We start from the raw sequence: 17,116 nt of genomic DNA, 5'->3' as shown, positions 1-17,116 counted from the left end.
CCACATATCCAGATGCTAGGCTGAGACAATAGCGGAATTGTGCATGTTGGAAGTCACATAATGCGATGAACATGAAATCAAGTACAATTGTGGTTATTGCTGGCCAAATAAATTCTTTAGCTTTTCAACGGGCTTGTTAAATGTGATGAGTTTAGAGCAGTCAGTCTAAAGAGGAAGGTGTGGAGACATATCCATAAATCATAGAGCTGTTTCCCTAATTTAATTTTCAACTTTGACACTTATTTCGGCTTATTCATCTCTCATCGTTTTCATGCTTATTAAACCGACTGCCAATCATTATATCTAATGTTTGGAATTGCAAAATTTGAGGACTGGGATTTGGGTTTTAGGTCTCGAACCGCTCCATTAATCCATTAATTTTGACAGCTCTATCAGTCAAAATTTGTTCAATTTCATATTTTCACATATCTCTGCTATTGGTCAGTACTCACGTGTGGGGGTTATTTTTCATAAAAGAAATAGCTTGCTATCTTTGGCTAGCTTTCCAATATATAAACACGGGTTTAATTTCATTAAGAACTAGTAAGACCCACAATGTGACTTTTCATGGCTGTAAACTCTTGTATCATGTTGTAATTATGTCATTGTGTCTCCGTGTCAGCTCCGTCGCTCTGGAGGAGGAGACGGATTCGGTGTCTCAGGACACGGCCGACACGCTTCCAGAGGAGGACCGGTTGGAAGGGACAAGCGAGAGAGACGCTCTGCTGGGCTTCTCAGGGACGCCTGAGGTAGAAGACAGCTTTCTGTAGTCACATTGAGGAATCCTGGAAAAAGTCTGGGGGGAAAAAAAAACATTAACTGGGGGACTTTTTCCTCCTATTATTAAATAGGCCGTAAAAAGGGAACGTGACTAAAGTAGAATGTAGCATCATGGAGACTAAAAGGAGCATTGTATTTCCACTAAGCACTCGAGACGTTTTGTCCTTAGTCTATAGGATATCTATTTTTTCTTTTTTCACACTTAATACCTCTGAAAGTCCATACAATCAATAATCAGCATGCTTTTGTCATTTTTAGAACGACACAGATACGGTACATTCCTCACAATATTCCTTGGTACTGCCTGTAATTACAGAGATATTTGGGAAATATTAGCCATATGTCACTTTTTTCACTACATTTGTTCGATAAGTGAATATTAATACTGCATAGAGATGTTTGTTAGCCATGTCTTATGTAAAGAAACAAATATAACAAGTTAGAAAGAAATGCAGACTGATTTTCTATGCACTGTTTTGATATCCCATAATAATAGGTGGACTTAGTGGATGAAGCTCATGAGAACACTTTGAAATGTTTTTGTCCTTTTGAATGAATTTCACATTATATGTCTTTGTCTATACGCCTTCATTCATAGTTATGCGCCAGAATTGCACTTTATGTGGAAAATGTATGTATATTCATGACCAAGGTACATTTGAAAGTTTGACTCTGTTAAATGATGTTTGCCATTTATATCCTCGCTGGCATGTGGTCATGTTATGAAGAATTAGCATGTGTGTGTGCGCGTTACTTTATGACAATGAACACAAAATTGGGGGAGGGGGAATGGTAAACCGCACATCATTGCGACAAACATCTTAGTTTTTACTGAATCTTTAGTTTTTGGACAACTCTTTAATATAAAGCAAGGTCCTGACGCTCATACTTTACTTCATTTTAATTTAATTGAAAGGGGAAATCAACCTTAAACATTTCTTGAAAATAATATGTTCTATGCAGCCCCCCTAGTCCATATATGGTATTTTGGCGTTAACTCATTCAAACCCCAAAAAACGTGTAAATACGTTTTTTAATAAGTTTGTTCTTCCCTACCAAAAACTTATTTATACGTTGTTGTTGTTTTTCAAATGCTAGAGCACTTAGAAGGCTTTGATGCAGCTTCTGACCTGAATAGGTCGCTTAAAGCAATGGTAGTTAATAGGAAAAAAAAAAAAAAGGGCCAGCAGGTGGCAGCAGAGTACATGAGATCAGCCAGGGCCATGTGTGTAACAAGGTGTTTTTTCCAGTGTTTTCAACAGGTTTGCGAATAATGATGAAACTTTATTGTAATGTTTTACTGATGAAAAAGGAAACTAGTTGTATTTTTTGTAGGTTCCATTTTTTTTTTTTTTAAGCAATAGAACAATATTCTGTGGTTCTTGCTAAATCCAGTTGCTTCAATGAAAATAGCTGGGAGTGAATCAGTTAATGGAATATGAGTTCAGCAGCAAAATCCAGCAGTTTTTATAAGTATTACAAGGCGGCCATTTTGGCACTTGCTGTCGACTTAAGATAACATCACAGTTGCTCAGGGCTCAGGTAACAGCCAATCACAGCTCAGCTTTGGAAAACAGATGAGCTGTGTTTGGTCGTTGCCTGAGCCTTGCACAACTGTGATGTCATCTTAAGTCGACAGCAAGTGGCAAAATGGCCGCCTCCCGAGGTGGATAAAAATGGCTGGATTTTGATGCATAACTCACATTCCACAAATGTAATATTAATCAGAATGTCATATTTAGACTAGTGAGGTCAAATATAACATTGTTAGGAAACGTTTAAAGTTGACTTCCCCTTTAAAGAAAAAGAGAAATAGAGACAGCCGAAAGAGATTTTGGCATCCGCCTGCCAGTGAGGATGTGTGGTTGTTACACTGACTGAGAATAATGAAAACAGCGTATCACTGCCTTCGCACAGCATTGAAGCAAATGAGTGCCTTTGTTTTGTACAGTCAATTCACTGTACGTTATATTGTTTAGAATGACGGGCTCCCGTACGCCGATGGAGACGTTATATATGAACACTTTGTCCGCCATGTCCGACAACCACAAGCTACGCTACCAAAGGTCAACGTGAAGTTTACCATGTGTATATTCAATGTAATGTGACAATAAACGCGTATCAGCACACAATCCTTTCAGTGCGTTCATTTTCGGAGCTTTTGTCGTTAAACATCTCACTTCCCATAGCTGGTGAAGCCCCAAGCGGCTGTAGCTCTGCAGAGGAGGTGATTCGTCGCACCTCCTCGACTTGAGAGAATTTGGCCTTCATTTGGCGAATTGGAGCTGGCTCATTAATTCGTTCAGCATAATGAGCTGAACAGCCCCCCCCATTACACACATACACAGCCCCCGCCACCATCCACTTGCCTGCCTCAAAGATTTCATATTTGTTGTGTGACATGACTGGCGGAGGCAGGAAGAAGGCAGGAGGAGACTCTCGGGTCTGCTCCTGATGTTCATACACGGACACGAGCATTTTCAGCAACTCCTCTGCCAAGCTGAACATACCGGTGAGTACATTGCACGTTTGATGTCACAATAGGCGAAAAAGTCAACTATATTTGAACCTTGGCCTTTCCAACCTCTAGTCCTTATCTTTAACGGCCAACAACTAGAAAACTAGAGATTGTGCTAAGAAGTTCATGTCTATTGTTTTCATTCTTTCAATGACAAACATAAACCACATTTCGTGACACTTTTTCCAACATTGCAAACATTTATTTGCAGAAAGTACACAGTTCTTCTTGTTAAATTGCGGGTCAAACTGAAAATCTCAAAAACACACCGCTCTAGTTTTCTTGCATACTTCTTATATATATTTCAATTACCGACGCAATAGTTTTCAAATACTGCTATTACATTTACAATTGTGTTGGAAATATGTTTTATTTTGATCAAATATTGTTTACATTTTTTTATTTTTTTTACTCAAGTATAACCTTTTTTGGATACAACATTAAATTACAACATAATCTCATATTACAAATCAAAATAAACACAACTGTGCAACATCAAATTAATAAATAAATTAATAAAATTAATAAATTATCCTACTTTTATGATACATTGCGAGATGAAATCATCATTTTCATTCAAAAGCTACACCTGAATGCAGATAGTGAAAATAATATAACGTCGTTACCATCTGCAAAATATGTCGCTATAGGCGAGACAGATCACAGTTTGTTTCGAACTATAAAATTATAATATAAACACCTAATTATGAACTATTACGGATTAACAAAAAAATAATCAGAAAACTGTGCTCGCCGATCAAGGAACAAGGTTTATGTTGGGCAGGGGATGTGGTATCAGTGCATACAGTATCAGATCACGTTTATATTTGTTGATAGATACTATACCTTGAACAAACCTTAAACATCTGATCTAACGAATATGAAATAGGTAAAGGTGTTGTCATTTTCTCTCCCTAACCGATAGGAAGAGATGTTTACTGGAAGTTATTGACATTTGTCGGGTTTTGGTCGCTTTTAAAAATAAAGCATAATAATGATGTGGTCAGAAAATCGAAGTTAGTAAGGGTGATGACTCAAAGAGCTGCCTGTGATGTGGCTTCGTCTCTCTGGCACGCTGCAGATTTCAAAAGAGTGTTGTGTCGCACTCACACACGTCAACACTCGATCGCCGCTTTGGAGTCCATTCAGGATGCAGTCGATCCTCACTCTGCTGCTGGGATTTGTGGTCTTCGTCGCCTCAGGTAAGGATGTCGAATAACTTCAGTTGTTTTACTTTTAAACAGCTTTTTTTTTTTTCCCCCCGCCTAAGTTTCTTCCTTTTATTATTATTATTATTATTATTATTATTATTATTATTATTATTATTATTATTATTATTATTATTGCATATTTCCTTTTGTTTTTTTGTAGAATGCTGTCCCATTAAGTTGACTGTCTTCTGGTAGTTCTCTTGGGGTCTTTCTTTGTGATTAACTACCATGTTCTGGTGAGGGGTGCTTTAAAGATCATGGATCCGGCCGCTTAACTTGTACAATCGCAATTTCATGTATCAGCATTAGCACATAAATACTTCGATTGTGTCATGTATGAATTGGCTTTGCTTTCTGCCGGATTACTGTATAACATGGAAGTTTGAATCGACAGCATGTTTGGGTGGGAAAGACCCACAGGAAGAGCGTTAAGGTCGAAATACGGATTGGCATGTCTTTAACATTCATTGCTGGGAATGAGCCGAAGGGAAAAAACACTGATACAATCTCAGATCTGTTCTGCTTAAAGCTTTAGAACAATCTATAATTCAAACTTGACTGAAAGTGTAGTTAACTTCCTACATCATTTGAGAAGGGGAAGAGGTTCAAATGTCACTAAATTGTCAGTCAGTGGTCAAATAATTTTAAAAGGGACTAATATTGTTGTTTTTAAATACTATCTGCAGTCTTTATTTGAATGCACCTGTTATAAGACCAGGGCTGGAGTGAATGAAATTTCAGTTAATTGTGCAATATGAGGCAATGACTGTAGAAATAACAATATTAGATAGTTATGTTCGAAACGCTGTTGCTAAGAACACACTAACTCAGACAGCTTTTACTATAGTGCACTTTACTAAATGTCTTTTGTCCCTTAAATGCAAATACAGTAGTGGCTTGCAAGTAACCTGACTTCCAGTTCTATTTTTTATTTTTTATTTTTGGTAATATACGAGCCATCTCTCAGATGACTTTTTTTGTCTTGCGAGCAAAAAAAAAAAGTATTTACAGGTGTTTGATGGTGGTAGCAAACTTCACAATAAGAATAGGCTAACCAAATTAGCATTAGTGTTGCTGTAACGTAGCTAATAGAGATCCGGATGTTGACGTCACACTTCCCAAAATGTCCGTTAGCGCAACCATTGTGGCAGTATAGAAAATGTGTCTGCCGAACGCCACACTTGAACAATGACTGACAGCCTTTGTGGACCAGCTGCCACAACCATAAGAGTATAAAAAAAAAAAAAAAAAAGGTTGCACCAGACTACCAAAAGAGGAACCAATGCGTAGCCATTGGCCAATGTTGCACTTTGTACCTGGTGGCTAAATCAGCAGATGCTAACTGTACCACACGCAAAATGTGGGAGAAAAAATCTGTTTTGTTCATTTGTGCTGTGACGATATTACACAGTTCAATTTAATAACTGACCAACACCATAAAGACTTTTTTTACGGTGTAAATGATGGCGGCCGCGGCCGAATTAGCAACTGATAAATTGCTAACGTACATAAATAACACTGCAATACTTTCGTGAAACTGCTAAGTCATAGGCAATTCAACATGTTCATCTCGCGTATGGATATCATGTTCTTTTCATAAAAGTGACTGGCAATGCTCTTGGGCGGAAAGTTGACGGATAAACGCTAGTTTTTGCCATCTTTGCCCTTGTAGTAACTCTGCGCCGCTACTTTCCTGCCTCAGGGGGGCGTGTTCACAGAAATAGTCATGTGACGTCCGGATCTCTATGGGGTGCTAAGTGAATGTTTTAGCATTAATGTTACTTCTTGTTTGCCTTCTCCTATTGTGTAATAAGTAGTACTTCTATGTGTTTTACTTGTGTTTTTTTTGCATAATTTTATGGCTAGCTAAATAAGTAAGTTGAAATGGTGCGATGCTATCTTCTTTCCTAGCGGAGTGGAGGCGTCCAGTGATCAGGCTGAACTCAAAGGTGGTCTCACGCCCTGAGGTGGTGGTCAAGTCCGGCACGCCTCTGGATCTGAGGTGCGAGGGTGATGCACCGGTGAACTGGCAACCCAGGCTGGCCAAACACAAACGCTACATGTCCAAGGGGCAAGGAAATGTCTCCACTTTGAAAGTGCCGCGTCCTTCGGCCGAATTCACCGGGACCTACAAGTGTTTTTACACAGGTGGCGCCCAGCATCGTAATCTGACTTCATCGGTTCACATGTTTGTAAAAGGTGAGCTCCGGTGCATTATGTCAGGTCAGTCCTGGTTGTTGATCCCAATCCTTTTCTCTCACTACGCCAGATCCCAGCCGTATCTTCTGGACCAGCAGCACCTTGCTGAGGGTGGTAAAAAAAGAGGGTGAGGTTTACCTGTTACCCTGCCTCTTGACTGACCCAAGCGCTACCGACATGAGTCTCCGCATGGACAACGGCACCAGCGTCCCGCCAGGGATGAACTTCACCGTCGACCGGCACCGTGGTATTCTCATCCACAGCCTCCACCCCAGCTTCAATGCTGACTACGTATGCACAGCCAAGGTCAACGGAGTGGAGCGCACCTCCAAAGCCTTCTCCATTAACGTCATCCAGAGTGAGACCACTTCAGGGTTAACAACAGACATCAACACTCTGCCTGATTTGGACTGATCGTGTAATTTCGTTTTTCTATAGAGCTCCGCTTCCCTCCGTATGTCTTTTTGGACACGGATGAATACATACGAATCCCTGGGGAAGAACTCAAGATCTACTGCACCACACACAATCCCAACTTCAACTACAATGTCACCTGGATATACACCACCAAATCAGTTAGTATGAGCCACGCTGGGAATTTTACAAGGACAATAAACTCTTATTTGTCTTGCTGCTGCCTTCAGAAACCCACCATAGAAGAGAGGGTCCGCTCCAGCGGAGGAAACCGTCTGGATATACAGAGCATCCTCACCATCCCTGCCGTGGACCTTTCAGACACGGGCAACATTTCCTGCATCGGCACTAATGAAGCAGGGATGAACAGTTCAACCACATACTTGCTGGTTGTAGGTAAGCTACTAGAGCTGCTCGTGGCACTATTCAAACTAACAAGACAGATACTGATTCTCTTGAGTCATGTCTGCAGACAAGCCGTACATCCGACTGTTGCCCCAACTCTCACCAAAGCTGACCCACAAGGGTCTTGTGATTGAGGTGAACGAGGGTGAAGATCTGGAGCTAACGGTGCTCATTGAGGCGTACCCGCACATTGTGGAGTACAGCTGGCAAACGCCGACATTTCCCAGCACGTCCGCACAGGAGAACAAGCTCATCCGGTATAACAACAGGTGAGAGTAAATCTCATAGCCTATGGATAGCCATTCTTATTGGGTTATACAGGGGTTAGAGGAGAAGCACCTTTAGCTTTAGCTAACCTTCTCTAAATTTAACACACCACAGAGAGAATATGTAAAATGTGACTTAAAAATTGTGACAAATCAAGCCATTGTCTTTGCTTTCAAACGCTTCATACGTGAAGCCACACCCTGCTCATAAATGAATGCTACTTTGCCTAGTAACTTGGGTAGCCTATACATCTACAACTATACCTCCCTACATGTTTGAGTCATGAAAGTAGGCTCTGGCCGCTTCAAGCCGCCGGTGGCAGGAATATATCTCACTAGGTTCTGGCGGGGCTATCCAAGGAATAACGATATGTACTAGCCAACAGCTAGCTTTGACTGGTGGACGTAATTTATTTTTTTACTAGTTTGTCAAACGATTAAATTTGATTCCAAGTAGGAAGTTCTGTTCTTTACTGATGTGGAAGTGCACAAGTTCTTTAATCGTCACAATTAAATTCCTCTTCCTTTTTTCCCCCCCATCAGATACCACGCTTCACTGCAACTGAAGAGAATGAATGCTCAGGAGCAAGGCCAGTACACCTTCAATGCTAGGAGCGAATTGGCCAACGCCTCCATCACATTCCAAGTCCAAATGTATCGTAAGTGAGGTGCTGTTAAACCCCTTGGTCCCAATTTTGTGCTTGATGTTGATCGACAGTCTTTTTTTCTCAATGGCAGAGAGACCGGTTGCCATGGTGAGATGGGAAAATGTGACCACTCTGACGTGCACGTCTTTCGGCTATCCTGCCCCTAGTATCATCTGGTACCAATGTTTTGGAATACGCCCCACGTGAGTGTCCTTACCAAGTGAATAACTAACAAGTGGCTAATCTAATCCGAAAGGACTTGGGTTTTGGAACAAGACGGTGCAGTAACAGTTCGGGTACCGCTGTAGATAACGAATGATTCTAGTCTCCTTTCTGACTGCTGTTGAAGTGCGAGATGAAAACCAATCCAGCTGTAGCGCTTCTTCTGTTCAGCGTCAGGCAACGGCCGGGCCCATCATCTCACTTTAAACCTGTTTACATCGAGCCAGGTGCAACGAAAGCAATACCGGGCTGCAGATGGCCACCCCTCTGCAAGCTCAGACAGTGGAGCTCCAGCGTGAGGAATACGGTGCGGTGGCGGTGGAGAGCGTTCTGACCGTGGGACCATCGAGCCGAAGGATGACAGTCGAGTGTGTGGCCTTTAACCTCGTCGGAGTCAGCAGCGACACATTTGCCATGGACGTTTCTGGTGACTATCATAAGTTCCGTTCTGAGCTAGTGATTTGTTTTTTTGCTGAGTCACAAGGACGTGACTTCAACCGCGGCTGATGTTCTGCATGAGCATTACTGTTTTTTTTTTTCTCTCACAGTCAGCTGCTTCCTTTGGATGTTAATGTTATCTGTTTAGGACACTAATGACCCATTCTCATATCTAATGCAAATCGTTGCACATTTTCTACAGCTACATACTCAAAGAACTGTTTTTTTGTAACACGGCTAACTGATCTTTCTCTGGTTATGCAGACAAACTCTTCACCTCCACCTTAACCGCATCTGCAGGCATTCTGTCCATCCTGCTTCTCCTTCTGGTGTTTCTGTTTTACAAATATAAGCAGGTAAAGTGACAGTATGATGGCGGTTTAAACACAAACGTTGCTTGTTTTAAAACAACTCTTTCTCTTCCTACTCAACCAGAAACCCAGGTATGAGATCCGTTGGAAGATCATTGAGGCAAGAGATGGAAACAACTACATGTTTGTTGACCCCACGCAGCTGCCCTACAATGATAAATGGGAGTTCCCAAGAGACAAACTTAAGCTAGGTAGGTTAGTCGCATGTTTAAACACCTGCAGGATACAATATACAATATACAATTAAAAAAAAAAAAAAAAAAGGCGATGCCAGGTCCACTGGGAGCAAATCAGGGTTCAGTGTCTTGCTCAAGGACACTTGGACACGGTCACCATGGGTGAGGATCAAACTCACAACCTCACGGGCGGACGAACACTCTACCACTGAGCCATGCAACCCCACTTCTCAATTGTCATACCCGACTATCAGGCATTCATAGAACGATGAAAGCTGTTTCAAAGACATGACGTTCGGTCCAACTTTGCAGGAAAGATCTTGGGTGCCGGAGCTTTTGGAAAAGTGGTGGAAGCCACGGCCATCGGTCTGGGAGAGCAAGACAACGTGATGCGTGTGGCTGTGAAAATGTTAAAAGGTGTGACTGAATTGTTGTTCCAGAAAAAGTGATCGAGGCAATATTTTCACGTGATGGAGGTCTGATGCCAATGTGTTGTGTTTCTCTTTGAAGCCAGCGCCCATTCTGACGAGAGAGAAGCTCTGATGTCAGAGCTGAAGATCCTGAGTCACTTGGGACATCACAAGAACATTGTCAATTTACTGGGGGCCTGCACCTATGGAGGTAACATGACTTCCAAGCCTATTTCCACTTCAAGTAACGCACACGCAGATCCCGTATGTTTAAATTAAAATGCTCTTAATGTGGCGTGGTTCCTCTTCAGGACCCGTGCTTGTCATCACAGAGTACTGCAGCCTTGGGGACTTACTGAACTTCCTCCGCCAGAAGGCAGAAACTTTTATGAGCTTTGTCATGAACATCCCCGTCATAACGGAAAACTCCAACGACTATAAGAATATCTGCAATCAGAAACATTTCATAAGAAGGTAGGACAATGGCAATGATGATAGAGAACTTGTAAAAGTCTCTACCCTAAGGTTTTACTTTGGACTTTTCAAGTTCTCCCTGTGCTTGTGTGGTTTTGTCTCGAACTTCCTTGCTTATGTCCACATAAAGTGAGGATGCTTGTTTGTCTAGATGTGCCCTGACATGATTGATGACCAGTCCAACGCATACCCTGTTGATCACTCCAGGTCACCCACGACACTAATGTCTAAACAGTGTAGAAAACTTATGGTTGGGAAGCTCATAGAGAAACTAAAATGTGGCTCTTTCTTGGTTGAAGTTAAATTCAAAGTTGTTTGACCTCACGCTCTACAAAAGTTTGTTTGCGATTGTTTCATCCTACAGTGACAGTGGGATCTCGAGTGAGTCGTCAAGCAGCTACTTGGAGATGAGACCCTGTCAGCTGCCAAACAGCGAGCCTTCACAAAGTAAAATTGTGTCGCATTTTACGAGCACTTTGCTTTAAACAAACAAGCTTCATTGTCTTGCTAACACGATGGGACTCATGCCTAGATGAAGCATGCGAGGAGATTGAAGACTGGCCGTTGGACTTGGATGACATGCTGAGGTTTTCCTGTCAAGTGGCTCAAGGCTTGGACTTTTTGGCTGCCAAAAATGTCAGTGGTTTTTGGCACTATGTTCATTATCTACTTGCGCGAAGTGAATTCTGTTTTGTTTGAAATGTTTGAAAAGCCTTAAAAAAAAGTCAACGCCCCAAAAATTCATGACAATAATATGTTGTATGTAGCCCCGCTAGTTTAAATAAATACAGTATTCTGGTTAATATTGTGTTAGTGGAATTATGAGTTAAGCAGCAGTTAACCAGCAGTTCTTATCAATATCAGAAGGTAGCCATTTTGCTACTTGCAGTTGAATGAAAATGACATCACAGTTGCTCAGATGTCAGGTCATAACCAATCACAGCTCAGCTTAAGAAAACTGGTGAGCTGTGATTGGTTGATGTCTGAGCCCTGAGCAACTGTGATGTCATCTTCAATTGACAGCAAGTGGCAAAATGGCCGCCCCTGAGATGGATAAAAAGTGCTGGATTTTATTCTTAACTCATATGTCACAAATGTAATGTTAATCAGAATGTCATGTTTAGACTAGTGAGATCACATATAACATGTCATTGTCAAGAAATGTTTAAAAGTTGGCTTTGTTTTAATTAAACACATTAAAACACACAATTTAGTTTCAAGTCATGATATAACCGTGACTATCGTGTTAGCGTCCAATTAGAAAAACTGCTTTCTTGTTCGCAGTGCATCCACAGAGATGTGGCTGCTCGAAACGTCCTTCTGACGGACCATAGAGTAGCCAAGATTTGTGACTTTGGCCTGGCACGGGACATCATGAACGACTCCAACTATGTGGTCAAGGGCAACGTAAGCACACATTTGTAAACAATGCTCTTATTGCGGAATTTCATGAATTGTGGGTCATGTCTGTTTGAAGGCACGTTTGCCAGTGAAGTGGATGGCTCCAGAGAGCATTTTCGACTGTGTATACACTGTCCAAAGTGACGTCTGGTCCTATGGAATCCTTTTGTGGGAGATATTCTCTCTGGGTGAGAAAGCACGCACACATGCTAACCCACACACGTGCACACCATAAGTGGCAAAGGTACACACGCTCTCAACTTCAGTAGACATACAGATAAATTATTGGGGGGAGCTAAGCTAGCATTAGTATTAGTGAATTGTTTGTTTGTTTTTTAATTCACACACACATACATGTCTATGCTTATTTTCTGGTGCTCATACAGCTAAAGTTTTGAAGGAAAAAAAAAGCCAAGCTAGCATTAGCATTAGGAAATTGATTTTTTTTTAGATTCACACGCACGTCTATGCTTATTTTTATTATGTTTCTGCTTTCTCTCGTGTGTTTGCGTACCATCAGGTAAGAGCCCTTACCCCAGCATGGCTGTGGACTCCAGGTTCTATAAGATGGTGAAGCGAGGCTACCAGATGGGTCAGCCAGACTTTGCCCCGCCTGAGATGTAAGTTTTGACACCTTGCTGACACCTAGCATGGTCTCTGGATAAAGATGGATTGAGGCAAACTAGTATGGATGATAGAGGTACAGAAACAAGATGATGGATGACGGATTGCTGTGTGAATAGACAATGAATAAGACATAGTGTGAGTTAAAGCTGGCAGCGGAAAATACCGATCTTTTTTTTTGTGTGTGTGTGAGTGTGTCTGTGTGCGGAATAATTGTTCTGTGGAAACGGTACATAGTGAATGTGAGTCAGTTCCCAATCATCTGCTGTCCGTGTGTGAGTCAGGCCTCAGTTCTGCCTGTTAGCCACATGACCGCCATGCTGGTAAGCCATGGAACTGCTATTTCACGGCAGCAAAAAACAGACTGAGGCAGGGAACAAGTCTCTCTTGTCCAAGCATGTAAACACTTCCTTGTAGTTCCCCTTGTTATCATTGCAGTTTTAGCTCTTACATACTGTACTATTCAAGTTGAATTTGACCCTTAATGACATTTGGCGGCAAAAAAAATACACTACATGTGATTCTTTCACCCTAAATTAAAAAATGAAAATATATTTGCTAAATATTTTTCTTTTGAACAGGTGCTATAAACTTTGCGTATACTGCAAATTAGTCCTGTGTCTACTAAAAATTAATTGTAGATTTATCAGTTAATTGAATCAAGGAAAATGGTGGAAATCTTGAAGCTGAAAAAAAAAAAGTTTGTATTTTTTATGGGGCTGTGTGATCAAGGTGTGTCAGAAAAGTACCAGGACTGGTGTCACAAAAGATATACAGTGTTATTCAAAAAGAATTAACTTCATTATACAATATTTTAATAAGAAAAAGCAATAGAAAATTCCAGCCAAGTCACAAGTATTATACTCATGTCTCACAACCATCTTTTATTTCCCATCTTACAAGTGTTCAGTGTGACTATCATCTGCAGCATGGGCATGCAAGATCAATGTGATGGGAGAATGGATGCGTATCAGCGTATCACGATCCACTGAGTTGATCGCTGTTGTTATTCGATGTTTAAGGTCATCTGATGGCTTGCCCTTCTGAGGATAAGCAAACAACTGAGCATTGCTGGAGGATGAATAGTGACTCCAGTGCCCTTGTGGCAGCTATTCAAAACTTAGAAAACTCCTCTTTCAAATAATTACTGAGGACGGGGGCAATTTTGATGGTTTGCTACGAGTTTTGTCTTGAATTCTCTTGTTGTCTTGCCTTTTTTATTATTTTGTGTCACATTGTATAAACAAGTAAAATATAAATAAAAAAATTACAGCAGTAATAAGGTTTCCGTGCTGCTCGGCAACACTGGAACGTTTGGGAAACATCGGCATAGCATCCAGTCAAAAGTGAGGCCTTCAAAATAAGAGCTTACTATAAGTTTTACCAGACTTTCTTTGGTCATACAGTGGCGGAAAATAAGCCAACATGCGGCCCAACAAAGTGTGATGAAACTGTTATGATACTGCACGCTTCTATTTTGAAGGTTTGACTATTGGCAGAAATATTAGTCAAATCAAATCATACAAAAAATGGGGCATATAAAAACCGAGGTTCCTGGGTAAAACTTGTCGATTGGGTTTGAAATATACTGTATCTTTTGTGACATCAGTCCTGGAACATTTCTGACATTAAACTTAAGGTCACTGCCCCAAAGCCTTAAAGCAAACACCTAAAAATGTGATCAGAAAGGAAAATTCTACTTTCCACTCTCTTGCAACAGCTACGACATCATGAAAATGTGCTGGAATCTGGAGCCAACCAAGCGTCCCACTTTCAGCAACATCGGTCAGATGATTCAAAGACTGCTCGGCGAAGACGCCGAACAGGAACAGGTGAGCTAAAACTCTATTTTCGGCTGAGAGAGCATTTAATCAATTACCGGTATGTGGTATGGATGCATTAGCTACACAGTTCTGAGGTTGGGGGTTCAAATCGGGGTTCTGGCCTTCCTGTGTGGAATTTGCATGCTGTCCCCATGCTTCTCCATCTTCCTCTCATATTCCAAAAATGTGTGAATTTGAATGTAGTACTCAGTGGGTTTTTATTAAAGACATCACAGCACATTGATCTTCCTCAAAACACAGGAAAGGAAGTTCTGAACTTCCCAAAAAGCAACTGGGCTTTAATTATTCCAAAATACAACCTGTCACTCGGTTTGAGGTGTTCATCGCCTAACCTATAGAGGGCAGTCATGCACTAAATGTGCCCAGAAGAAGACAGGAACAGGAAGTTATTGACCTGATTTAGCTAACTGCTAGCGCTACCCATGTTTACTCAAGGAATAATGTTGAATAAATCATTGTCTTTAAGTGACTTTTAGGACACAATTACGTGTGTAATCTAGATATAATAATGTATGTGTGAACTAAATGCTAGTTTGTTAACCTTGAGTGGTAATCGCTAGCGCACTAATGCTAATCGCGATTGCTAACCGTTTAGCATAGGCTAATTTTGTTGGTGTCCAGTCCAAGCCCCAGGGTGTAGCCCGCCTCTTGCCCAGAGTCATCTGAAATTAGCCACAGCTCACCTGTGACCTCAATGAGGATAAGCATTATAAAAGATAAATGGATATCCCATGTGGCCATTCAAATCTAGCCCAGTCAAGAGATTTAATCAAGTGTGCCGTAAAACCTTATCCTATTATATGCCTTCCCCTTTAGATAATATCTTACAGACACTTAGATCACATAGTCACAAACTTGACCACCTAAATTCTTTTGGCTCCCACAGCTAATTTACCAGAACGTGCAGCAGCATCAGCATCAGCAGCAACCAGAGCAGCAACAGCAGGTCACAGAGTCTGAAGAGTGCGAGCCGCCAAAGTGCTGTGACGGCCCCTGTGAGCAGTCTTGTGACCCCGAGGAGGAGGAGCAGCCTTTGATGAAGACCAACAACTATCAGTTTTGTTGAACATCCTTGACGAAAAGGAGGAAGGCGACGTCTGTGACTTCCGCTCGTCGGCAAAAACAGCAAACTCATAGACATGACTAACAGGCATCAATTGCTTCCTCAAGGACGGTTTTAGCGCTAGCTATCATTGTAGGAATCATCCAACTCCTCAATGCAGAGAAGTTTGTAAAAATAATATTGGACACACAAGTATGTTGAACATCCGTCTCTATTTCCGCAACAACCTCACGTCGGCAGTCGAAAGCAAACAATCGAGAACTGTGTATAAAGTGCTGTAGACAAGCTAGGTTTTCTTCTCCGATCACTTTAATTGACCTGCCTGTTTTTTTATTTTTTTTATTTTTATTTTTTCCTACTGCGTGCCAAATGGACTGTGAAGGAGGCAAAGAATGACGACGTTGTTTTTGCTCTACGCTTTGGTCATAGTTGATGCTCTTGTGACACCATTACAGCAGCCGTGGCTTGTTGGTAACATGTGATCGCCTCACTCCAATCAAATCCATTATCCACAGGTTCAGGACCGTATAGGAGCAAATGCGATACATCTGAACTGCCACAGCAACCAATGGATCCAAAATACAATAGATGAATAGTGTTTGACAATGTGAATGTTTTTTTGAGCGTTTTTCAGACTTTGGCGTTCCATATAATCTTGACTTTCAGACCACATGTAGCAGTCAGCCTACACTGCCAAAACGTATGAAGTAATATAAGCTGTGAGAGATGTATGCCACATCTAAATGAGTGAGATTTACGATCATGTAAATATATATTTCCTGCTGTATATCTAGAAAATGCACATCTTTATTTTAGCATTTAGTAAAGATTGTGGTGATTGCACTGAATTCTTTGATCATAACAGAAGCTTTCAAATAAAAGTGTGAAATTTGCCCTCAAGTTTACTTTTACACTGAAACTATTCTCCTGACTTCCTGTTTGATAACGTCAGAGGAATTCAGATTGTCCTTTATGTGGTTTCAACTAAAATAAATTATGTGGTTTCAGCTAAAAATAATAATGTTTTGAGTAGCATGTCATTATCATACCTGTTTTTATGTGACTTTTTTTTACCCTAGCAATCAGAATAGGAAACAGAATTTTATTATTATTATTACTATTATTATTATTATTATTATTATGGAAGTGCGAATAAGGTTTTTTTTTTTTTTTTTTTTTGTCAGACCGATACCAGTATGATTACTTGACCACTTGAGCAGTCACCTATAGTACTTTGGATACATTAAAATAATAATAATAATAATAATAATAATGTATACGATAATTAAGAACTATATATCCTGATGTAGCCTTTGTCCTTAAAATTGCATGGAATTAATGGCACTTTTCTATTCCTCTCATTTCTAGTTCCTGACCATAAAATGGCCGCTCTCTTGTGGCCGTTTTAAGTTCCAGAACTCGAAATTAGACGAATAAAGATACTGAAACAAGGCTGGGTATCGAACTGGTTCCGATACCTGGTATCGGTACTCGGCCATCCCTAATTATTACTGTTGAATGGCTATCTTGATTGGAAATGACACAAGAAAGTGGCTGAGATTGTTGTAGGATGTTTGTGTTTCATTTTTTTATTTTGACAAAAAAAGAAAAGATGATTCTCAATCCAGTTCAATAAAATATTTTAAATAAGTG

At 40.7% G+C, this 17,116-nt stretch overlaps 2 protein-coding genes and 1 long non-coding RNA gene across 5 annotated transcripts in view; 2 read left to right on the top strand and 1 right to left on the bottom strand.

Annotated features, from left to right (window-relative positions):
• The window catches only part of pdgfrb (platelet-derived growth factor receptor, beta polypeptide), a 33,382-nt gene extending 30,470 nt beyond the window's left edge, over positions 1 to 2,912 (top strand). Inside the window, exon 23 of the mRNA XM_077531740.1 lies at positions 623 to 2,912. Coding sequence (XP_077387866.1) covers positions 623 to 770 — 148 coding nt within the window. The 3' untranslated portion in view covers positions 771 to 2,912. The remainder of the gene's footprint in view (positions 1 to 622) is intronic.
• LOC144025555 (uncharacterized) lies at positions 499 to 4,267 on the bottom strand. The gene is made up of 2 exons (XR_013284909.1): positions 4,145 to 4,267; positions 499 to 796 (listed from the first exon to the last, which is right to left on the bottom strand). It is a non-coding gene; the product is annotated as an uncharacterized LOC144025555 (long non-coding RNA).
• csf1ra (colony stimulating factor 1 receptor, a) lies at positions 3,156 to 16,357 on the top strand. 3 transcript variants are annotated; one of them, XM_077531744.1, is made up of 21 exons: positions 3,156 to 3,292; positions 4,380 to 4,500; positions 6,421 to 6,708; positions 6,779 to 7,066; positions 7,147 to 7,518; positions 7,595 to 7,796; positions 8,337 to 8,452; positions 8,532 to 8,643; positions 8,890 to 9,089; positions 9,365 to 9,456; positions 9,536 to 9,662; positions 9,960 to 10,064; positions 10,158 to 10,268; positions 10,369 to 10,531; positions 10,896 to 10,978; positions 11,064 to 11,167; positions 11,816 to 11,938; positions 12,009 to 12,120; positions 12,453 to 12,552; positions 14,277 to 14,388; positions 15,287 to 16,357. In XM_077531744.1, the coding sequence occupies exons 2-21, from the start codon at positions 4,449 to 4,451 to the stop codon at positions 15,464 to 15,466; spliced, it is 3,042 nt and encodes a 1,013-aa protein (XP_077387870.1). In that variant the 5' UTR covers positions 3,156 to 3,292; positions 4,380 to 4,448; the 3' UTR covers positions 15,467 to 16,357. The 3 variants fall into 3 exon arrangements, with proteins under 3 accessions (XP_077387870.1, XP_077387867.1, XP_077387869.1); XM_077531743.1 differs by lacking the exon at positions 3,156 to 3,292 and having other exon boundaries at positions 4,320 to 4,500; positions 7,147 to 7,283; positions 7,353 to 7,518; XM_077531741.1 differs by lacking the exon at positions 3,156 to 3,292 and having other exon boundaries at positions 4,315 to 4,500.
• The last annotated feature ends 759 nt before the right edge of the window (positions 16,358 to 17,116 follow it).

This window comes from Festucalex cinctus, chromosome 9 (genome assembly GCF_051991245.1).
Source record: "Festucalex cinctus isolate MCC-2025b chromosome 9, RoL_Fcin_1.0, whole genome shotgun sequence".
Lineage (NCBI taxonomy): Eukaryota > Metazoa > Chordata > Actinopteri > Syngnathiformes > Syngnathidae > Festucalex > Festucalex cinctus.
Note: the sequence above shows the minus strand (reverse complement) of the source record. Positions and strands in the feature narration are given on the sequence as shown.